Source organism: Schistocerca serialis, chromosome 8 (genome assembly GCF_023864345.2).
Source record: "Schistocerca serialis cubense isolate TAMUIC-IGC-003099 chromosome 8, iqSchSeri2.2, whole genome shotgun sequence".
In the NCBI taxonomy this organism is placed as follows: Eukaryota; Metazoa; Arthropoda; class Insecta; order Orthoptera; family Acrididae; genus Schistocerca; species Schistocerca serialis.
This window is the reverse complement of record NC_064645.1, coordinates 281600759-281626038: the sequence shown is the minus strand read 5'-3', so window position 1 is coordinate 281626038 and position 25280 is coordinate 281600759. Positions and strand designations below refer to the sequence as shown.

The window sequence follows — 25280 nt, the reverse complement described above, 5'->3', positions numbered from 1 at the left end:
TTACTCCCATAAATCAATTGAAAGGTTCCACGATAACCAGAGTTTGGAAAGTTGCTCCATAAAACATGAAAATAGCTAATTAACTGAGAAAGATTGTTATCTGCCATTTTTATTTTTATAGAAGCGTTACTTAACACCTATAGCAAACATGAAAAACACCGTAAATGCAACCATACCCATAGTTTACACAGTTAGAAGCTTTACACCAAAAAAGAGGGCACCAGCTTCTTGTTTGCAGTAAACATATATGCCCAGAAATGGATTTGTTTTGTGCATACAGAGATAGGCTTCAAAGCTTGCAGTTCTCCATCTGACTGTTTCAGAAGTTGATGTTCCAGGCCTTCAAAAGTAGATGTGTCAATCACAACACAATATGACTATGATCAGAAACGCTTTAACCAGCTTCTATGCATAGCCTATAATTTCTATCTCTATGAGTACATTTGTACTCCATAAGCTACCATATTGTGTATAGCAGAGAGAACATGTAGTTGTTTCACCCCTTTTATATTCCGTTTATCGTTGTTAGACAGGAGCAGCTTTCATAGATGACTGAGAAAAAAGTCTGGCATGAGATGCTGGAGTTGGCAGTCATGTGTGCTTGAGGTGTGCTTGCTTTGTGTGTGTGTGTGTGTGTGTGTGTGTGTGTGTGTGTGTGTGTGTGTGTGTGTGTGTGTGCGCGCGCGCGCGCTCTCTCTCTTTACTGAATCAAGGCTGTGGCCGAAAGCTCTATGTGAGTGTCTTTTAATCGTGCCTATCCTCAACTTCACTTTTCTTCTTTACAGTAAGCAGAAATCTATCTTTTCCTACATTGTTGACATTCCTACATGGAGTTTCCATTGTTTGAGAAAAAAGAGCTATTCTCATGTGAGACCAAGTGTGTGTAATTTTGCCGTCATGATCATTACACGAGATTTATTTAACAGAAAATTAAATATTTCTTTACTCGTCTTGAAACATGCACTGAAAAAATAGAAGACTAAGTCTTTAAAGAAGAGCATAATTTTTTCTGCAGCTTCTTCACTGGGAAGTGCTTACCATTTCTGTGAAGTTCACTTTCTGACTAAGCAAAACCAACAAACTGTACAACTCTTCTTTGATTTTGCTCAAACTTTTTGTTAATTCAGCTTGATAAGCTTCGCTGCCTAATAAACAACATTCATGAACCAGTAAAATGAGATTTTGTGGGTGAATATTACACCACTAGTATTATGCACTGCTTGATAATTGCTATGGAAGAGAGATTTTTGGACAGGAATGGTTGTAGGCAATGATGAATGACATGAAACACAGTATATACATAACAGAGGTGGGATGGTATATTTATTAGAGTGGTGCAAAGTTTCGTAGTGTTTTTGTTTTGTGTGTTGGTATTCCAGTTGCTATTTGAATTTTAAATTTGTCATTTTCTCATTTAGAGATAGTGGATGGAGCTGTGCATGCTGTAAAATGGAGTGCCAAGTGAGAATATTTCTGATATAATCTTCTGTTTAAGTTCAATAGAGAGGTGACAGTAGCAGAGGCAGCCAGAAACATTTGTGCTGTGTATGGGGATAATGCCACTGGACAAAACATGGAAGAAAATGGTTTTCTCATTTTAAGGATGATTGTTTTCACATTAGTGACTCTTCATGTTCAGGAATAGATTTGCAGAGTTTGATGAAGATCATTTAAACACATCAACCCACAATTATCCACATCAATGTACTCAAGAACTGCAAAAGGGGTTAAATTGTGATCATTTTACCATGGGGAACGTTAAAAAAACAGGAGTATGGGTAATGCATGCTCTAAGCCAAAATCACAGAAAGCAGAAGGTGGTCACACATGTGCATCTCTGCTTGCTTGCCACCAACTGGCTCGTGAACAATACTGACAATTCTTATTCCATAAGGTTTTGGGTCTGCAGCTGCATAAATTCTTCTTCTTCTAATATTTCGGCTGAATACTGTCCATCCATCTTCAGAATGAGCCAAGGTGACTTAACTCTTCAGCACTTGCTACGACCTTTTAAACCTGAGGACCAAACCATTGTGTATGCGGCCAAAGATATTGATAATTATCTTTGGCCACATACAAAGTGATTCGGTCCTCAGGTTTAAAAGGACGGAGCAAATGCAGGAGCATTAGTCACCTCAGCTCACTCTAAAATGGCTGGACAGTATTCAGCCGAAGTTTTAGAAGAAGAAGCTGAATTTATGCGGCTGCAAGCCCGAAACTTTATGAAACTATCTTTACACTGAGAAAACATGAAGATGCACTGGCCATTCCTGTTTTGTATCATTAATAGTGACAAGAAATTATGTCTTTATGCTAACATAAGCAAAAGAAACGAATGGTTGAGCCCAAACAAATCAGCAACTCCCTGTACAAAGACCTGCGTGTATCCACAAAAGATAATGTTACGCATCTGGTGGAACAGTGATGGTGCGATTTTCCACAAACTGCTTCCCCAAGATGTAACCATCACTGCTGACATTTATTGTCAACAACTAAGGTGCCTTCCAGGTGCAATCCAAGAACAAAAATCAGGAAGACTGTGTGAAGTGATGCTACTCCACAATAACATTGTGGCATGTGGTGTAATTGCATGAGTTGTGTTGTACAATTTCAGCTAGATTACAATAAAACTAGTTACTTATTATTAATGTAACATGAGGTTTTATTTAATCACTGCTTTTCCTGGCCAATAAGCCTTTTATGTTAAAGAAATCTCCACCTGGGAACATCTACCTATGTTGTCTATCAAACAGTGCAAATGTCACTAAGATCATTCACAAAAGTAATCATTTATAACCAACAAACAAGGTAAATGTGTGATAAGTAATCTGAACTAAAGAAGAGTAATGATTTTTAGTAATTTCAGTGCTGTTGTTTAAACGACTCTTTGCTAGTTGCAAGATCGTGTATCGAAATTATCACTACTGTTTTCTTGAGGAGGCAACGCTTTTCTTTAAACAAAATGAACAGTTTTGTCACACAGTGCCACATGTACACAACACTGATGTATTTTCCTGTCAAAATATTTCATAACAGTTGTTACAAAATTACCACACTTCATGCATAAGCAGATAAGAATTTATATCAAGCAAGATGCTGTTTGCATTCATTCATAGACGTTTGACATGTTTACTGTCTAACTGGTATTTATCAGCTCAGAGTGGGTCCTTGGCCACTAGTATACAATTATTATTGCAATTATAACTAACAACATTTAAGTCTGTATAGAAAATCAATTTAAAACTGCCACTGCAATATTTCACTAAGATGGCAGCTAACATAAGACAATCACTTATCGATTCTGCTTCAGGCTGTATTTTACTCATAGTAAATGTTTTATATTAAATCTTTTCTCACCTTCACTACATGCATTAACATTCGAAAATATTTCTCAATGTTTCGTGATACATTAATATTCACTGTTTACCAATAAACTGTGCTGCAGATCAATAGCGCTAATGGCTGTTCTCTTTGGTAGTTGAGCTGAAAACTTAACATTTATATAGGACGAATTACAAAGAAATAAAACTCCAAACAAAGAAGATTCATTTCAATAAACATAATCTCTATTCTCAAGTATCAATTATCAACATGACAATACTTTAGTTCAGTTTTTTACTGACCTCTGTGTAACGAGACATCAATCACATCCTATCAGTACAAAATTTGAACAAGAAGAAGGATTTTTCTACAAAAATAATAGATAACAAAAGATTGAGATTTTCATTATCTTTTTGCATGGGTATTGTCTGAGATATATTTTTTTACAAAATATTAAATTATGTCATTGACAATAATTATTTATTATTTTACTAACAATGAAGTACCTTTTATCAGTATCATAAGAATATGGTCAAAGTTCAGTCACATTCCACATACAATGCTGTCATGAGTATTATTTTGAATAAAATATAGGCGTGATATTACAACATCCTCCCAAAAAACACTATACAGGAGTTGGGTTGGGAAGTCATTCCTCACCCATCTTATTCATCTGATCTTGCACCATCAGATTTTCACCTTTTCTGCTCTCTGTTGAGCAACCTTAAAGGAACTTCTTTTCTGGATGAAAATGTGCTCCAAACATGGCTTGGCAAGTTCTTTGCTTCAAAACCACTTGATTTCTACTGTTGTATAATCGAAAAGTTATTCTAGCATTGACAGACTGTTGTAAATAATGAAGGAGACTATGTTATTGATGACTAAAGTCTCTGTTATGTGTATCAGTTGTGACTAATGCACCAACTGGATATAACGAAAAACTGTGGAGATTTTACCACTTGGGAAAGCAAGATAACAGACATAAATAATGCTGATGTTTGACTTAGGTTAGACACCCAACATAAAGGTTGGTTTCAGACTCTCGGTGAGGAAAATGCCCTCCTTGGGCAGAAATGCACATTTTGCACTTGTTATTCATGCTGGCTATGAAACTGTTGAGGAGTCCTTGGAGGGGATATTCGCCCACTCCTCTCTCAAGGCAGTAAGCAATTGTTGCACAGTCCATTGAGGAACATGTCTGCCAATAGCACACCAAGCATGCTCTATTGGGTTTAAGGTTGAGAGTATGCCGGCCATTACTTGTGTTCAATATCTACACTTTCCAGTGTTTCTGAGACCTCAGCAGTCCTATGTGGGTCAGCATTTTCATCCATAAACAGAAAATCAGGACTTGCCATACCCCTAAACAGATAGACATAACCCAGAATAATCTTCCTCCATACTGCTGTGCTGTAATGGTACCTAGCAGTGGTGTTCAGCCATTATGGATAAAGCTTGCCCACACTATAACACCTAGCCCATACCAATAAAGTTCATGAGCATTCTGTGATGACTGAAAATGCTGTGGCCAAAAGCTTCATGTAAGTGTCTTTTACTTGTGCCCATCTGCAATATGATGTGTCTTATTTACAGTAAGGAGCAATCTCTCTTTTCCTTCATTGTTGATATTCCTTCCAGGAGTTTCCATTGTTTAACGTTTATCTTCCCTATAATGCAATTGATGTATTTGTTTTACTTTACATTCTTCTTGATTCATGATATGTTCTATGTTTTGAGGACCTCCTCACTATGGATTTATGGAATGAAAAATATATCAAATCTAATCTACTGAACCAATATATATTCTCTAGGTGTGACTGATCCCAGCATTTAATAACACTTCTGATGATAACTTCAAACTGAGATTGTGACTTCTGTTTAAGATGGTCTCAGAAGTCAATAAACATGCATCAACTTGGGGCTCATAACCTACAGCCTTTTGGGTCTCATAGACAATGAGAGCAAGTCATTTTTCACACAACTGGTGCACACAGAATCAAAGTGGTTTCTCACAAAGACTCTGTGCTCCCTATCATTTTTCAAGTTTTTTTTTTAATCACCAACCCAACCTCACATTCCGAGACTGTGCCCTTCCTCAAACCATTCCATTTCCACACAGTCTTTATGTTTCATTCCATTTGTGCTTTGAACCATACTACAACCACATAAACTACCTACTTTAGCCCCGCCCATCAAACAAGAAAACTAATCTGAAAGATGAGGCACGTTATATACCAGCTGGCTCATAATCACTACTCAGAGCTTCATATACTGACTCAATGACTGCTAAGCTGCCAATGAGAATGGATGTACAGATAGTCTCTACTAATAACAAATATGACCTGGTCACATAGCACACATTTCCATATGTATGAGATCAGAAAAATCACTTTTTTTAATGTCTACAACTATGAAGGATGATCTTTGAATTACTGAAAATATAACAAATTTCCTGTCATCTGTACTTGATGGTATGGCTGGCCATGTAACGAAACAGTAAAACCATTAAGCAATATAATCAAGTCCTCTATGAGCACTGGACTTTTTAACTCAGCAATTCCAAATCTCCAAGATTATTCCATTATACAATAAAAAAGACAAGTGTAAGGTAACTATGTCCCTCATCCCAACAGTATCAAAAAATAGAAAAAAATCATGGATACACAAGAAATGACCATTCTTGGAAGTGCATTGTTCCACCACAGTCCTGATAGTTTGACCAAAGTATGACATGGCACAAATTCAAGCAATGCAATGGATACCTACCTTATGCAAACCAAGATCATCCTTTACAAGCTCTTAAAGGGCCATAAACTTAGATAGTGGTCAAAACACAATTCACACCACGTTTCTGCAGAATATGACCAATACTGTATAATACTGATATAAAACAAAAAGGCCACAGACTTAGTGGCCACATCATTATTTTGATCACTCACCCATTTCATGGTTGTTCGATAGTGCAACATGCATCCACTCTATCTTTCTCTATAACCATTGCGGCTACAGGTGACTTTTTCACAGCTAACAAACTTTCAGGGTTGTGATGACATGGGCCCTAAGAACCAAGGAACAAAGTACCCCTTCACACCAAGCAGGACTGTGACAACTATCAGTCCAAAGATAAAACCAATGTGAGATGGCTTCTATAAATGGTATGTACCAACACAGTCTTGTAAGTAAAATCATCTTCTGTTGTTTTGTTGATAAATAAATAAAATAAATACAGGTCTTGTGTCTGCTTTAATTTAAAAGCAGTCTGGGTTCTTGTTCCTCTTAACATATTTCTGAATTTCATATTTAACAACAATGGAAATTCCTGGATTGAGTAATCCATAAAATAAAGGACAGGCAGCCACTCACTTATAGCTGGCTGATGTGTGACACACAGAAATGTGCACCAGAAAACAGTATTCACACTACCTTTCAAGCTCTTGCTATTTCTCTAGAAAATGTACACACATTCCCACACAAAACCACACAGACACCAAAGCACACATACCCATGGCCATAATGAGACTCTCACCGTGGCTGCAGGTGCGTGCCATTTCCACGTGATTCTATGTGCACATACCCCTTGGAAAAATCTCTGGTAATAGTGTTTGCAAGTAGTAAACGACACTGCAAATTTGAATCCATCCCACAGGTGTGCTCAAATTGCCTGACAGGTTAAGACAACTGTTTGCAATAAGCAGGAGATATGTTTAAATCTCAGTCTGGAATAAATTTTCAATTGTCATAAAAAGTAAAGATTCTGAAAAAAATCTGCTGCCCCGAATGCTTCCAGTGAGGCACCAAAATGTATACTTCACTAAAACAAAAGCAATCCTTGTAACTGCAGCTAGAAGGAAACTGTAGTCATACTGTGCGATTTGTATTTGTGCAAACTGAAAAAGCGAAGTAGTATAATATAGCACAACACAAGAAACTGTTTAGTGACTTCAGACTCACAACTTTTATATCAAGAAACTGAAGGGTTAAGTATGATTTGAACACTCATTTTAAATCAGGCTTAAGTAAATATGAACTAACACAAGGGAGAGTCAAGATCATACATCTACAGCCTACTAACTTTACTTCAACTAGAGGATGAGAAAAAAAAGAGTCTGTTTTGTACCTAACTCATATTAATAAGACTGGTCTTTAGTTGAATTAAACAGTCATAAATAGTTTCTGAAAACTGTAGAAAGCTGAACATACTTTCAATCACATGACGGACATTTTTGTCCTCCAAACAGTGGTAAATAACAGCTAGAAGTAGGGCTGTTTACTTAGTATGAAAGTTAAAAAGAAGCCCATGGCTCCTATAGCTTTGGTTTAATCTTAATAGTAATACAGTTCTGTGAATATAGATAAGTGTATCTTTCAACTTTGTACATATGGTACTGCCAAACAAAAGCTCAATGCCCAGGCACCAATTTTCTTCTACAGTTATGCAACTCTGCATACCTGGATGTATATGTCAGCTTAGTAGATATTTATTTTCTTGTTGCTTACTGAAGTAAATGTATCAGATTCAGCTACTGACTGTCAAAAGCAACTATACAGTGTAGTTCAGTAAACTGCAGCGTGTTACACTGTGAAACAACAGATAAAGAGAATGAAATGTATGCAGAGGATTCTCTGAACTGGAGCTGATTTACATTTTGAAACCACACAAAATTTTGACACTTTGCCACAACTTTCTCTACATAGGGGAGTTCTGTTTCAGCATATAATATCACTTGATGAATGAAGCAACGAAAAGTCAACACATATATCCTGGATTTGCTTTAGAATTTATTTTTTACACAAGAGATAACAACCAAGTGAGACCTGTCCACCTGTGGTACAGTTTCTGTAGCTACAGAATGGCGTGTATCCTGGAGAACATCCATGTTCTCCATTGATTCACAAACGGTTTCAAAAATAGAAAATCCTGTCACAAAGTAATCCAGGATTCCACAAGACAGTATTCACTTTGAAAGACAACTCTCTCAATGATCTTCAACTTCCTTGGAAATAAATAATCTGCAACACCCACCAAATACAATTTTACAAGAGGTCCCACTGAAAATAGTTTGCCACTCGTTGTTTTAAATGACTTTGTAGCTCAGAACTCAGTACCTTGTGAAATAACAAACTCCACAGATGTCCATCTCAACACTAACCTGAAATGATTCCTCTCATGATACAGGTACAGGATTCATGGATAATGATATAATGATATATGTTGCTGTCATTATCAGAAGACTTGACTGGAAGTGCTTGTTAAGTCAATTTTGGCTTCATATTCTGATGAGGAAGTGTGCACACTCCTCCAACTCCCACTCTCCACCACAAGAGCATCCAGCTCTGAGCTTCAATTTCAGACAGGGAATGTTCCAAAGTGCTCCTGCTGTGCGAGGCACTATTAGAACAGCCTAGTCCAGTGGCTTTTAACCCTATAAGCCACATAATTAACCCAGCTACATTAACATATATGGAAGATCCCACTACACATTTGTTATGCAGAGAAAGTTCTGTTTGTATGTCAATGTAACAACAATCATACCTGTTACACAGAGAGGTGTACAACACAATTGTGAGTTATGAAGTTGTACAGCATTTTACCTTGCATTTTGTTCACCAAAAGACCAGACTGAGAAGTAATCTGCAGCAGATTGTATTTCATCACTGGCAGCAAAAGACGAAGACTCTGTAAGATCAAACATGTACAGTAAATAATATAAGCTTAGTTCTTAATAGAGAACAGGATTATACACTGACTAATTAGAATAACTTTGATGTTATCAATTTACTCACCTCATGCAGATACTATATAATATGTCATAATATGCAATGAAAATGAGAATGATTTTTATTTTTTTTTTATTTTTTGAGCAGGTTCTGAAATATTTTAACTTTTACAGAAACTATGCCCAGAATGTAACCCAATTTCCAAGTCACTAAAATTGTTTTTGGAAAAATCTGTTGAAGTACATGCTACTGGAAGAACAAAGCACGTCTATGCCTACAGGATTACAGAACGATTAGCTTAGTATGTACTGTAAAATTAAATTATGTTGCGGCTAATTATGTGTGGATGCTATTACCTGAGATACGGGCATTCAACATGCACCAGAGCAGGTCTTCAAATCAAACAGAAGTCTTGTATTCAGTTTCCCCACTACTGATTTCGTGTGTTCATTACATTACATTTTGCTTCACTGCATTATTTCTAAATACTCAAATGGTGTGATACGTTCCACAAGTTCAACACTAATCTTGTAATTAAATGCTATTTTGTTTTCTCTTTTAAGGGCATAATCTTCCATTTATTAACATTTAAAGAGATTTGCCATTAGTTAGCCAAGCAGAAATATTATCTAAACTGTTCTGCATTCTCTAACAACCATTCAGTGGTGACACTTTCCTGAAGGCAACATCATTGACAGTGAACAATCGTATAGTACTACAGCTGAGTCTACTTGATAAATTATTTATCTAAAAACAAAGATTTTGTGTGTATGTTTGTGTTTGTTTGTGTGTCTGTCGACCTGCCAGCACTTTCATTTGGTAAGTCACATCATCTTTGTTTTTAGATATATTTTTCCTACATGAAATGTTTCCCTCTATTATAACCATATGATAAATTATTTACATATACTGGGAACATTAGCAGTCCTCATCACTTCTTTCACCTCTGGCAGTGATTTATGCATATGAAAAATGTGAAGTTACCTTTGGTTCACATGACATGTAGATTTCTCTCAGTGCTTGGGTGAGTCAATTCAGAGATTGAAGGAAGGCAAGGAGACACCACCTCTAATAGAACTATACTTGGAAAACCAATGTAGTGTTCAAATCAATCTTTAAGTTGAGGGCAATTTTACTTTTTTTAAGCAGTCTTATTATGCTTTCTAAGGGCACACCTGGTCTTACTTTCACCATCCTGTGCAAAATGCTTCATTCTATCAGTTAAAAGCCCTCTGCACCAAGCAAAGACATAAGGAAATATTCCTTATAATCTTAACCTGGTTGTAAGTCAACAATATCATACATATCTCTCTCCCGACATGATGAAGTAGAGGCAGAGTTATTAATACCTCCCTTAATTTGTGGTCCAAGACTCGTTGTGATGTCCAACACAAGCAAATCCTTTTCATTCATTTTTCTAAGTGAGTAGTCTGTTTCACTTCCCACCATAAATAAGGAAAGTGATGGACCACCATACTGAACTAGACTTCACGCTTGTCTGATCCAATCTAACCATCACTCAAATATCATTCAAAAATTACATCCACTCTGCCATCACTACACATTCTGTCTGTGTACTTCTTCGTGGGTGACAAAAATAAAACTTCAGCCAACAGTTTATTGAGATCGTCTTCCCTTGTCTTAGCTCCCTTCAAAAACATTTAATCTGTATTTACATTTAGAACACAAAATATTTCTTTCTTGTCAGCAATATTGCCACATTGTCGTTAAGCAGTGAACAATTACCTTTCAACCGCAAACCTGTATCACTAATGTGAACATCTATTCTTATTATATTATATTATATTATAAAGTCCTCATCATGTTTTTCTGTCTGTATGTGAGGGATAATCTTAGAATTTGCTGTAGGGATTTTGATACGATTTCACTAATATATGGACTGATTCATGAGGAAGGTTTTTTTATATAATTAACTCTATCGACCGGAAAACTATCTTCAAAATTCTAGCAGAATACAAAGTAGACAACAAAACACGGACTATCATAGAGCAAACCTTGACCAACAAGACCTCCAAAGTAAAGTTCTGTGGGGAACTATCAGAGCCCTTTGAAATTCGCACAGGTATCCGACAAGGCGATGGCCTCTCACCTCTCCTTTTCAATCTAGTGTTAGATAAGGTAATAAAAAAATGGGAAATACCACAACAGGGGATAACCTTAGGAAACCTATAGATTAAATGCCTGGCTTTTGCAGATGATTTGATGATTGTCACAAAAGGCATAAACGAAACAAAAGACGCTATTGAAAAACTACACAAAATCGCTTCCAAAACTGGACTACATATCTATTACGAAAAGACACAGTTTATGAGCACAAAGAAACTCTCATCGCTGAACTCAAAGTATGGCACGATTTACAAAATGGCAAACTTCAAATACCTCAGTGAAACACTACAAATGAGTGGACATAACAGAGACTCAAATGAAGAAAGAAAAACTAAACTGGACAAGGCATGCAAACTAGTGTGGAATCATTACAACAATAAGTCTATCTCACAAAAAGCCAAATTACGCCACTACGACATGGTGGTGCTCCCCGAGGCACTATATGCAGCAGAGACCACACTAATCCTAGGGCATACACGCATCAGACAACTGGAAAAAGTAGAACGGAAAATATTTGGTGCAACTAACAACAATGGGATATGGATCAAGAAACCTACAGAGGAACTATACAAACATTCGGAGACAATCACAGAAAAGTTTAGAAAATGCAGACTACAATTCTATGGACACCTATAGAGAATGCCATCACACAGACTTACCGAACAGATCTCTGCCTGGGTAACCACTAGAAACAACAAATGGGTGGCAGAGGTAAAAAATGACTTGGACCAACTCAACATAACAGCAGACACAATAAACGACAGAATAAAATTTAGAAATATCATTAAGAAAAGTAAAATACGTGAGATACACTGTGACAAACTAACAGGAGTAAAATGGACCGAAGAACGCAAGCAAGATCACAGCCGGAAGATGAAATAAATATGGGCAACCAAAAAGACAATCAAGATGAAGCCAAAGACACGAAGCCAACAAGAAGCATGGACAGAGGACCGGAAACAGAAACACAGCGAGCAAATGAGGGAAGTTTGGGTAGCAAGGATGGCACCAAAAGGAATTGGCCATGTAGTTTAGTCCAACTGTGCTCTTTAAGGGCAAAACAGCAATAATAATAATAATAATAATAATAATAATAATAATAATAATAATAATAATAATAATTGCATTAATGAGTGTGTAATATATGTATTGTTCACTGTTCCATATTTAACTGGCATTTGGAGTGACATTTTATAGCAATGATGATAGCTACAAGTTGGTAAACTACAGACGAGGCAGTATCTGGAGTGAAAAGCAGTAAGGTAAACAGCCACTAAAAATCCGGAGAGGATCACACCTCGACTGGAATCGGTGTAGCTTGCTCGCCAGGTTTCGAGAGGGTGCGTTTCTGGATGAGGTATCGAATATATTGCTTCCCCCTACTTATACCTCCCGAGGAGATCACGAATGTAAAATTAGAGAGATTCGAGCGCGCACGGAGGCTTTCAGACAGTCGTTCTGCCCGCGAACCATACGCGACTGGAACAGAAAAGGGAGGTAAAGTGCCCTCCGCCACACACCGTTGGATGGCTTGAGAAGTATAAATGTAGATGTAGATGTAGATGTATATATCTATACATATTACTAATTTACCCTGGCATGTTCTTGTGTCTGCTTGTAAAGGCTAATCACAAAAACCACTGTAAGGATTTGGTGAATGATTCAAAAGGGATGTTTGTGTATATAATTTATTGCAGCAATGCTAGACAAGTCATCCAGCAGTAGATACATAGTACGAAGGTGGGGCAGGTCATTAGTGAATAATTTTAATAATGATCTATACATTTCTGTCACATTAAAACTGTGTGACAGACCACAGTCTCTCATAGCCAACACTCTCATAGACTGAACTTTACAGGTGTAACTCCAGACCAGTCCTCACAGATTCAGTTCTGTCAGTAGCTCTCCTCTACTTCCAAACTGATAAAAGCTCTCCAGCACACATCTCTGGACAAGCATTCCTAAAGGAAAGAATGGCATGTTATAATCTAGAAACAATCCCTAAGCTGTGGCTAAGCCAGGAAGTATCAGAACAGTGCACAATCCAATGCAGAGAGACACTTCCAATCTAAAATCAGTAATAAACTATCATCTTTCAACTACATATTTCATTCTGTTGTTTGAATTTCACAGGATAAAAAGTCTCAATACTGCAAAAATCTTGTCTTACACCTGTAAGAAACTCCTCTTTATTAAAAAAAATACAGTACCCAATAATTAAATCTCATAACTGTGGAATATATGCATAACAATTACATCAAGAGCAAAATATTTAAATTAACCCTCATAGCTATAAAAATAAACTTGTATACAAGTTCCCACATAATCAAACTGTATTACAGAAGGTACTAGTCTTCTTACCAAAATAAGACAGTTAGCCTAATTACGCACAGAGGTGGCATTAAAACTTTGTTCAAATAAATTGTCAAAATTCCTTGTTGTTAAAACCCTTTCACACCAAGCACACCAAAAAGAATAAAGACACCTGCCTTTCCAAAAAATTGTTTTATACCACACATTTATTTTTCATGTCATATCATGGTTATGTAGTTTACAACCACATAATTTTCATACACCAGCCTTCCCATATCTGGAAAACTTCTAATTCCACTCAAAAGGTAGATAACCCTGTCACAGAAGAAAAGGTTAGTATGAACACAACTGTGCTTTAATAAGCACGACCATCAGAAATCAGAAATAGAGGAAGTATGGGTCCAATGTTGAAAGATGCATTCACTAGAAATTGAGGTGCTGCTGTTATGTCAGTGCTGTAGTGGCCTCCTTTCTTTCCACTACAATTCCAAAAGTATGATGAGCCCACAAATGATGGTTCTGTGGCCACTTCCTACTCATCAACTCATTCTCTCTCACTGAAGAATGGTATACTGTAAAGATGGTTGTGACTTAGTACGGAAGTTGAGTGCACAGTCTTGCTGCTGTTGTGTAGCACTGACAGGGTGATGATGACTGTCAGGATCATATGGTCTCTAATGAAGCTGTTTTGTGAGGCTGTGGAGGGTGTAAAACAAAAATTAAGAGCTGCAGTGCATACAACTGCAAATGTGCTACTTCGTAACAGGAAGAGTAGTGCCAGGAAAAAGTTCTATGCTACAGACCCTGCTTCATATGGAAGACATACACAGTACATATAATGTAAACAAAATGGTTGTGTTTGTGTTTATTCCACTTCCACCGAGAGAAAACATATATGCTCCATCAAATGAAGAAAAGACAAAGAGCAATGACACTGTTATGCCCCTGTGACCAAAAAGTGCACAATTTGTGTATTCTTTTGGTCATGGCAACTTGTATTTATGTGCTAATAGTAGGTTATGTAGGTTGGCATTTATTTCTGTACCTTTTTCAAGGAGTGTTGCAAATTTATTTCAATAATTAATAACTATTTATAGAATACACTTCATCTCTTGTCCTGCCACCTTGTACTGTCTTCACAGACTCAGTAACATGTCGAAAATGTTTGTATGTCAACACAAATGTTCAGGACCCAGTACACGATTCACCAATTTGTCAAACTTTACTATGTCTGTCAATATTTGACCATGTCTGACGTGTACGACAAACACAGAGTGTGTTTTACATGTTGGAGAGAAATTCTGATTGCCAGTAAACTTGAAAAGAGCAATATGATGCTTTATATTGATGTTTCACTGCATATGCCTAGTGGTAAAGAGTGTTATTACAATTTATCTCCCTATATTGTGAGTTTCCACAACTATGGAAACTATGATCAAGAATAAAAACAATAGCTCTGGCAGTTAACAGTTCGATAGAGGCATCACATCTTTCCTAGCCATATATTACACAGGAAGAGGTTAAGAAGAAAATTAATATTCTATGCACAACATACAAGCAGGAGTGCAATAAAATTTAAAAAAATCAAAGTTCTCTGGCTCCTCCACAAACAATGTAGGATTATGCTTCCACACTGTGGCTTTTTAATGAACTCTCATTAGAGGATCAAGTAGCAGTGAATAAATTTTCACATAGTTGTGTCTTTCTTTTCAGTGTGAGTGCAAATTAGCTCTAAATAAATCATTAAAAGTTTCATTGTCCATTCTATGATTCTCCCCCATTTTAAACCTTTACCTGGACCAGCATTTTCTTCTTGTTCTTCTTCTTGTTTTTGATCTTGTTCTTCTTCTTTTTCTTTAAACACAATGCCAGAGTTAATGTTAGGAATGGTTTATTTGCATATCTAGCATTTCCCAATAGTGTCGAAATAAAGCATACTCAAACAGCATCTACTTGAAAAGTGAGGTTAAACTGACAAACTTGTTGGATTGTGTATGGGCTTGTTTGACAAATCAATAAGAGTGAATTTGAAAGATAAGTTTGATTGTGTAGGAGGCTTTTAGACATTCTTTGAATAGAGATTAAATACTAAATTTACTGCATACCTCAAAATAATTTCATACATATACATACATACAAACATACAGAGTGGTCACCTAACATTACCACTGGAAACACCTATCAAACCACAACAAACACTAAAAAAACCAATTCCACAGACCAAAAGTGGTGAGGAGAGGGGGGGGGGGGGGGGGGGGGGGGGGTTGGAATTGGTTAATACAGACCATTGAAAAATGCATGGAAGTATGATTTTCAACACATACTTCTGTGTTGTTGTTTTTTTAATGGAAACCCATTATTATTTTTAGCACAACTAAGAATAGTTGTGCAAAATGTTAAGTACATACGGAGTAATTTGTAATGTAAAGTTGACACTCGAAACCTCAGAAGTTCAGTCATGTGTTGTAACAAACAAGATCTGTAGGGGTATTTTTATGAAGACTACGATGTTTATGAGCTCTGCTGTCTCAGTGTCTGCATGTAGTACTTGCTCAATTAGTCCTTGTAATCAGAATAACTGTAGTACACTGTATTACCGAACGTCTGTGATAGTGAACTGTACACAAGTAAGAACAGAAGTATGCACAGTAGGAATGTGAGAAGGTCGCATGTACAACAGTGTGTACAGTGCCATCAGAACTGTGAAAATGGTTTGTACTAACTCTGAAAAGGCAGAGATGATACCCATCAATGGCGAGTGTAGACAAAATGCAGCTGCAGCCTGCAGGTTGCATGCAGAAAGGTAGCTGGACAGAGATCAAACCTGTCACAAGAGAAGCAGGTGTGGTTGGTGTGTTAGCTGCTGTTGCCATTAATCCACACATGAATTCATGTGACAATGGTAGAGGCAGAGCAATGAGTCAAAGTAGTGTAATGTGCATACTTCATCATCACAAATTTCACACGTATCATGCGTCGCTGCAGCAGCAATTACATGGATATTACTTTAACAACCGAGTGAATTTCTGTCAATGGGCATTAACAGAGAATGCGTTGCAGTTCTACCTGTTTACCAATGAAGCAGGTTTCACAAGCAATGGTGCAGTGAATTTACGAAACATGCATTACTGGTCCATGGACAATCCTTGCTGGCTTCGACAGGTAGAGTGACAGTGACTGTGGAATGTAAATGTATGGTGCAGAGTAATTGGCAACTATCTCATTGGTTCTCACTTCACTGAAGGCACCCAAACAGCTGCAAAATACATCAAGTTTCTACAAAATGGTCTGCCAAAGTTGCTAGAAAATGTCCCACTGGACATGCGTAGATGTATGTGGTACCAACGTGATGCTGCTCCTGCACATTCTGCAATGAACACAACACTGACCCTTGACAGAATGTTTGACGGATGTTTCATAGTACGTGGTGAACACATAAATTGGTCAGCCCATTCTCCTGATCTTCCACCGCTATATACTCTCTTTTACATTCTGTAACTGAAAACAAAAAACAAATTTGTAAGTTTAACTACATTCTGATGTTAATGTAAATTGTCTTCTAACAAATCAGTGCTATACAGTATTCTTAAAAAAAAAAAAAAAAAAAAAAAAAAAAAAAAAAAAAAAAAAAAAAAAAAAAAAAAAAAAAATGTTAGCATGTGGATGTAATATCTCTTCTGTACTTACATTGCATCACCGCTCTTTATGTATTCCTAATTAATTTGGATCTCTCCGATACACATGACTGAACTGCTGAGGAGTTACTCAAGCGTCAACTTTATGTTACAAATTACTCTGGATGTAATTAACATTTTACAATGTAAGAAACAGCATTGATTAAGTTTTTTTTCTACTTTCAGTTGTGCTAAAAATAACAACAGGTTTCCATTTAAAAGAACATAAGTATGTGTTGGAAATCATACTTCTGTTCATTTCTCAATGGTTTGTATTAACCAAAACAAATGTAATGTGAAGGAGACAGTAATGTGAAGGAGATAGTCGACTAAGCTGGAGACACAATGGCCGATTCAGTTAGACTGAAACAGGTCAAATGTGTGAAATAATTCATGAAGGTGCAAATTTTTGTATGTCATAGGAGGAAGTGTCATGAACAACATACTAAAAATCCTGACTGGTGTGGGGGGCGGAGGGAGGGAGATGTGAGGAAATGGGGAGGAGGGGGGGGGGGGGGGCGTTGAAGGTTAATTTTGTATGCTTTTCTTGAACATTTGAAAAACTGCAGCCTGCAGCCTGCAGCCTCTAGTGAAAATACATCACAGCTCAAAATTCAACTACTGGGTGATCAAAAAGCCAGTATAAATTTGAAAGCTTAATAAATCACGGAATAATGTAAATAGAGAGGTACAAATTGACACACATGCTTGGAATGACACGGGGTTATATTAGAACAAAAGAAATACAAAAGTTCAAAAAATGTCCGACAGATGGCGCTTCATCTGATCAAAATAACAATAATTAGCATGACAAAGTAGGACAAAGCAAATACGATGTTCTTTACAGGAATTGCTCAATATGTCCACCATCATTCCTCAACAATAGCTGTAGTTGAGGAATAATGTTATGAACAGCACTGTAAAGCATGTCCAGATTTATGGTGAGTCATTGGCGTCCGATATTGTCTTTCAGCATCCCTAGAGATGTCGGTCGATCACGATACACTTGCGACTTCAGGTAACCCCAAAGCCAATAATCACACAGACTGAGGTCTGGGGACCTGGGAGGCCAAGCAGGATGAAAGTGGCGGCTGAGCACACAATCATCACCAAACGACGTGCGCAAGAGATCTTTCACGCGTCTAGCAATATGGGGTGGAGCGCCATCCTGCATCTAATAACACCCCATGTCATTCCAAGCATGTGGGTCAATGTTTACCTCTCTAACTACATTATTCCGTGCTTTAGTAACTTTTCAAATTTATACTGACTTTTTGATCACCCAGTATATTAAATTTCCTACAAAAACTGGTCCTATTCTTTTTTTCTCTAAGACTGATAGTTTGCAAAAAGAGAGCAAGAGAATACTGAAAACCTCATGTAACATGCATGCACTGTAACTTATGTGGTTTTTGTACACAAATTTGCGGTAGTTTCCCAACTTAAATAAAACTCACTAAGCACCATCTGTCATCTGTAACAATAAGAATAGAGTAAGAACTAAAAATAGAAAAGTTGTTCATAAAAGAAAGCATTAAATGGGGCCTCTTGCTGTGAATGCAATTATACCTACAACAACTGGAAACACCATCACACCATAAAACTACCTCAAGGGAGACTGCCTTTCTCAAAGTGCATTAATAGAACATTACAAGCTTTATATCTAAAATAAGGTGAGGAAAGGAAGGAAAACATTCACAAAACGACACCTACTAAGCCACTTGCTTAGTGTTATCTGAGTATAAGAGACCCCCCAAGTAGAATCTTAGGTACTGAAAATGATAAAACCATTTTTGTGAATTAAAACATGGTTCAAACAGGCTGTACTCATTTTATTATCTGTGCCAGTTTCAACCTTGGTCCATTTTCAAGCAAGTATCTTAAGCTTTCAGCTTCATTTTACATTGTAATACATCACTGGTACATGCAGAGAGGAATACGTCTTACGTCTGTGCGTATGTTTAAAATAAAACAAAGTAGATGCATGTGTTGTCATTTATTGTTTTCCCAAGACTACTTTCAGTCTTGAGTCAGACTCAAGAAGTATATGCAACATTGGCATACATCACATGAATATTAATGACATATTTACTGAACCTTAATAGTATACTACTATGTAAGTGCCTCTGCAGCTACATTTAAGTGAAAGACTACAAGCATTGGTTAAGCCTAATGAACTATCTTTTCAACAACATGTGAGGCACACTTGACATTTTGAACCTGATGTACACATATCATTGGCCTTCTCAAGATAGTTGAAATCAACTCGTAAGAGATGGCAGCACTGAAAGATCTCTATACAGTTGCACATAGCAAGGTCATGTTATCAGTGTTAAATGGTATCTACTGCAGCTGCAATGGTACTGTCTAAGGAGATATCAACTTTTTAATATTGAGACAAGATAGCAGTCAACCTACCACTTCATGGACTTTCCCATTCAGCTATTGACGCAATAAAATGAAACCTTCTCAGGTAGATAAAATCCTTACTGGGTTTCAAGAGGAAGTTAAAACTGTTTCTCTCCACAAGTCATGTCATTCATCTGACATTACACAGGTTAAAGATGATTCTTAAGCATTCTTGATGAGGTGCTTCAGTATTGTATTGTGGACCTTGTAATGACCCAGTGACACGTTAGCCACAAGCAATGCTGAATCCAGATTGCACATGAAGTAGTTTCAGTTGTAAACTTAACTAACAGTGAATCAGATGCTGCAACTTAAGCTTTCAGCAATTATTTGACAGTGGCAGAAAGCTGGATTCTGCCTGCTCTTTGCAGATGATTGAGAGAATGCTCCACCTTGGTCTTAGAGACATCATCTTGGCTGATAGCCATTGTTCCTATCTCTTCCAGTATTTTTCATCCTAATGGTATCCCATGCATAGGGTGCTTTAATCGAAACATGGGTACATTTCATGTATTATTGCCATGATTCCCTCTTGCCCCTCTTTAATAACAAAGTGGTTTTTACCTTTGAAACTCAGAAGGATGCAAAGATTCCAGCAGGTGCATCAGAAAATTGTTTGCCTTTTTTAGATGTCATAGGGATACCAGCACTGAGCCAATAGAACAGAGCTGTGGCAGATCCTGCTACTGCTTATATGATCCACTCATTGGGAACTGTCCTCATTTTGAAACACAACCAGCTGCTTCTACTTTGCCTTGCTAAGCATTCTTCTTGCTGGCTTTCTACTTATCTGACAGGTACATCCAATTCAAGAACATGGTCACGGGTGTGCGGGTAGCTGACACCTTCCCACTGAATGCCATGAGCAAGAGATGGAAGAGAGACAAAGGTGCTTCGTCAACAATACACACACACACACACACACACACACACACACACATGACTGCAGTCTCAGGCAACTGAAACCACACTGCAAGCAGCAGCACCAGTGCATGATGGGACTGGCGACTGGGTGGGAGTAAGGACGACACTCAGGTGGGTAGGGGCAGGAATAGTACAGTGGGGGTGGCGGACAGTGAAGTGCTGCATGTTAGACAGAGGGTAGGGGAGAGGTGGGAAGGAGAGGGGGTTAAGTCGTAGAAAAGAAGAAAAGTAAAAAGACTGAGTGTGATTGTGGAATGACGACTCTGTAGTGCTGGAATGGAAACAGGAAAGGGGCTGGATGGGTGAGGACAGTGACTAACGAAGGTTGAGACCAGGATGGTTACGGGAATGTAGGAATTGCAGGAACAGTTCCCACTTGTGCAATTAAGAAAAGCTGGTGTTGGTGGTAACAATCCATATGGCACAGGCTGTGAAGCAGTCATTGAAATGAAGGATGCCATGTTTGGCAGCATGTTCAGCAACAGGATAGTCCACTTGTTTCTTGGCAACAGTTTGTCGGTGGCCATTCATGCTGACAGACAGCTTGTCCACTGTCACACCCACATAGAATACAGCACAGTGGTTGCAGCTTAGCTTTTAGATCATATGACAGGTTTCACAGGTAGCCTTGCCTTTGATGGTATAGCTGATGTTCATGTCTGGACTGGAGTAGGTGGTTGGTGGTGGTGGTGGTGGTGGGAGGACATATGGGACAGGTCTTGCATCTAGGTCTATCACAGGGGTATGAGCCATGAGGTAAGGCATTGGGAACAGGGGTTGTGTAAGGATGGATGAGTATACTGTGTAGGTATGGTGGACAGCAGAATACTACTGTGGGAGGGGTGGTACGGATAGTGGGCAGGATATTTCTCATTTTAGGGCACGACAAAGGTAGTCGAAACCCTGGCTGAAAATGTAATTCAGTTGTTCCATTCCTGGGTGGTACTGAGTTATGAGGGGAATGCTCCTCTGTGGCTGGACAATGGGACTTTGGGAGGTGGTGGGAGACTGAAAAGATAGGGCACAGGATATTTGTTATTTTTACACGGTTGGGACGATAATTACGATCTATGAAGGCTTCAGTGAGACCTTCGGTATCTACATATACATGATTACTCCACTATTCACAATAAAGTGCCTGGCAGAGGGTTCAATGAACCACCTTCAAGCTGTCTCTCTACCGTTCCACTCTCAAAAGGCACACAGGAAATTTGAGGAGAAAAATGGTGATTGAAATTTCATGAGAAGGTCCCATCGCAACGAAAAACTTTTTTGATGTCATCCATCAGTCCCACCTGATGCGGATCCCACACTGCACAGCAATACTCCAGAATAAGGCAGACAAGCAGGGTGTATGAAGTTTCTTTAGTAGACCTGTTGCACCTTCTAAGTGTCTGCCAATGAATCGCAGACTTTGGTTTGCTCTACCCACAACATTATCCATGTGACCGTTCCAATTTAGGTTATTTGTGATTGTAATTCCTAAGTATTTAGTTGAATTAACAGCCTTAAGATTTGTGTGACTTATCACGTAATCGAAATTTAGCAGATTTCTTTAAGTACTCAAATGAATAACTTCACACTTTTTCTTTATTCAGGGTCAATTGCCACTTTTCGCACCATACAGATATCTTATTAAATCATTCTGCAATTCATTTTGGTCATCTGATGACTACAAGACAGTAAATGACAGCATCATCTGCAAAGAATGTGATAGGACTACTCATGATCTTATTAAATCATTCTGCAATTTGTTTGGGTCACCTGATGACTTTATAAGACATTAAATGACAGCATCATCTGCAAAGAATCTAATAGCGCTACTCAAGATTGTCTCCTATGCCATTAATATAGATCAGGAACAATGTTTGTTGTTGTGGTCTTCAGTCCTGAGACTGGTTTGATGCAGCTCTCCATGCTACTGTATCCTGTGCAAGCTTTTTCATCTCCCAGTACCTACTGCAACCTACATCCTTCTGAATCTGCTTAGTGTATCATCTCTTGGTCTCCCTCTACGATTTTTACCCTCCACGCTCCCCTCCAATACTAAATTGGTGATCCCGTGATGCCTCAGAACATGTCCTACCAACCGATCCCTTCTTCTGGTCAAGTTGTGCCACAAACTTCTCTTCTCCCCAATCCTATTCAATACTTCCTCATTAGTTATGTGATCTACCCATCTAATCTTCAGCATTCTTCTGTAGCACCACATTTCGAAAGCTTCTATTCTCTTCTTGTCCAAACTATTTATCGTCCATGTTTCACTTCCATACATGGCTACACTCCATACGAATACTTTCAGAAATGACTTCCTGACACTTAAATCAATACTGGATGTTAACAAATTTCTCTTCTTCAGAAACGCTTTCCTTGCCATTGCCAGCCTACATTTTATATCCTCTCTACTTCGACCATCATCAGTTATTTTGCTCCCCAAATAGCAAAACTCCTTTACTACTTTAAGTGCCTCATTTCCTAATCTAATTCCCTCAGCATCACCCGACTTAATTAGACTACATTCCATTATCCTTGTTTTGTTTTTGTTGATGTTCATCTTATATCCTCCTTTCAAGACACTGTCCATTCCATTCAACTGCTCTTCCAAGTCCTTTGCTGTCTCTGACAGAATTACAATGTCATCGGCGAACCTCAAAGTTTTTATTTCTACTCCATGAATTTTAATACCTACTCCGAATTTTTCTTTTGTTTCCTTTACTGATTGCTCAATATACAGATTGAACAACATCGGGGAGAGGCTACAACCCTGTCTTACTCCCTTCCCAACCACTGCTTCCCTTTCATGTCCCTCGACTCTTATAACTGCCATCTGGTTTCTGTACAAATTGTAAATAGCCTTTCGCTCCCTGTATTTTACCCCTGCCACCTTTAGAATTTGAAAGAGAGTATTCCAGTCAACATTGTCAAAAGCTTTCTCTAAGTCTACAAATGCTAGAAACGTAGGTTTGCCTTTCCTGAATCTTTCTTCTAAGATAAGTCGTAAGGTCAGTATTGCCTCACGTGTTCCAGTGTTTCTATGGAATCCAAACTGATCTTCCCCGAGGTTGGCTTCTACTAGTTTTTCCATTCGTCTGTAAAGAATTCGTGTTAGTATTTTGCAGCTGTGACTTATTAAGCTGATAGTTCGGTAATTTTCACATCTGTCAACACCTGCTTTCTTTGGGATTGGAATTATTATATTCTTCTTGAAGTCTGTGGGTATTTCGCCTGTTTCATACATCTTGCTCACCAGATGGAAGAGCTTTGTCAGGACTGGCTCTCCCACGGCCGTCAGTAGTTCCAATGGAATATTGTCTACTCCGGGGGCCTTGTTTCGACTCAGGTCTTTCAGTGCTCTGTCAAACTCTTCACGCAGTATCATATCTCCCATTTCATCTTCATCTACATCCTCTTCCATTTCCATAATATTGTCCTCAAGTACATCGCCCTTGTATAGACCCTCTATATACTCCTTCCACCTTTCTGCTTTCCCTTCTTTGCTTAGAACTGGATTTCCATCTGAGCTCTTGATATTCATACAAGTCGTTCTCTTATCTCCAAAGGTCTCTTTAATTTTCCTGTAGGCAGTATCTATCTTACCCCTAGTGAGATAGGCCTCTACATCCTTACATTTGTCCTTTAGCCATCCCTGCTTAGCCATTTTGCACTTCCTGTCGATCTCATTTTTGAGACGTTTGTATTCCTTTTTGCCTGTTTCACTTACTGCATTTTTATATTTTCTCCTTTCATCAATTAAATTCAATATTTCTTCTGTTACCCAAGGATTTCTACTAGCCCTCGTCTTTTTACCTACTTGATCCACTGCTGCCTTCACTACTTCATCCCTCAAAGCTACCCATTCTTCTTCTACTGTATTTATTTCCCCCATTCCTGTCAATTGCTCCCTTATGCTCTCCCTGAATCTCTGTACAACCTCTGGTTCTTTTAGTTTATCCAGGTCCCATCTCCTTAAATTCCCACCTTTTTGCAGTTTCTTCAGTTTTAATCTACAGGTCATAACCAATAGATTGTGGTCAGAGTCCACATCTGCCCCTGGAAATGTCTTACAATTTAAAACCTGGTTCCTAAATCTCTGTCTTACCATTATATAATCTATCTGATACCTTTTAGTATCTCCAGGGTTCTTCCATGTATACAACCTTCTTTCATGATTCTTAAACCAAGTGTTAGTTATGATTATGTTGTGCTCTGTGCAAAATTCTACCAGGCGGCTTCCTCTTTCATTTCTGTCCCTCAATCCATATTCACCTACTATGTTTCCTTCTCTCCCTTTTCCTACACTCGAATTCCAGTCACCCATGACTATTAAATTTTCGTCTCCCTTCACAATCTGAATAATTTCTTTTATTTCATCATACATTTCTTCAATTTCTTCGTCATCTGCAGAGCTAGTTGGCATATAAACTTGTACTACTGTAGTAGGTGTGGGCTTCGTATCTATCTTGGCCACAATAATACGTTCACTATGTTGTTTGTAGTAGCTTACCCGCATTCCTATTTTCCTATTCATTATTAAACCTACTCCTGCATTACCCCTATTTGATTTTGTGTTTATAACCCTGTAGTCACCTGACCAGAAGTCTTGTTCCTCCTGCCACCGAACTTCACTAATTCTCACTATATCTAACTTCAACCTATCCATTTCCCTTTTTAAATTTTCTAACCTACCTGCCCGATTAAGGGATCTGACATTCCACGCTCCGATCCGTAGAACGCCAGTTTTCTTTCTCCTGATAACGACATCCTCTTGAGTAGTCCCCGCCCGGAGATCCGAAT

The 25280-nt window shown here is 38.1% G+C and overlaps 1 protein-coding gene across 3 annotated transcripts in view; it reads right to left on the bottom strand.

Annotated features, from left to right (window-relative positions):
- The window catches only part of LOC126416306 (polyphosphoinositide phosphatase), a 181799-nt gene that overhangs the window by 109751 nt on the left and 46768 nt on the right, over positions 1-25280 (bottom strand). For all 3 annotated transcript variants that reach the window (XM_050083966.1, XM_050083967.1, XM_050083968.1), the window contains one exon: positions 8914-8998. In XM_050083966.1, coding sequence (XP_049939923.1) covers positions 8914-8998 — 85 coding nt within the window. The remainder of the gene's footprint in view (positions 1-8913; positions 8999-25280) is intronic.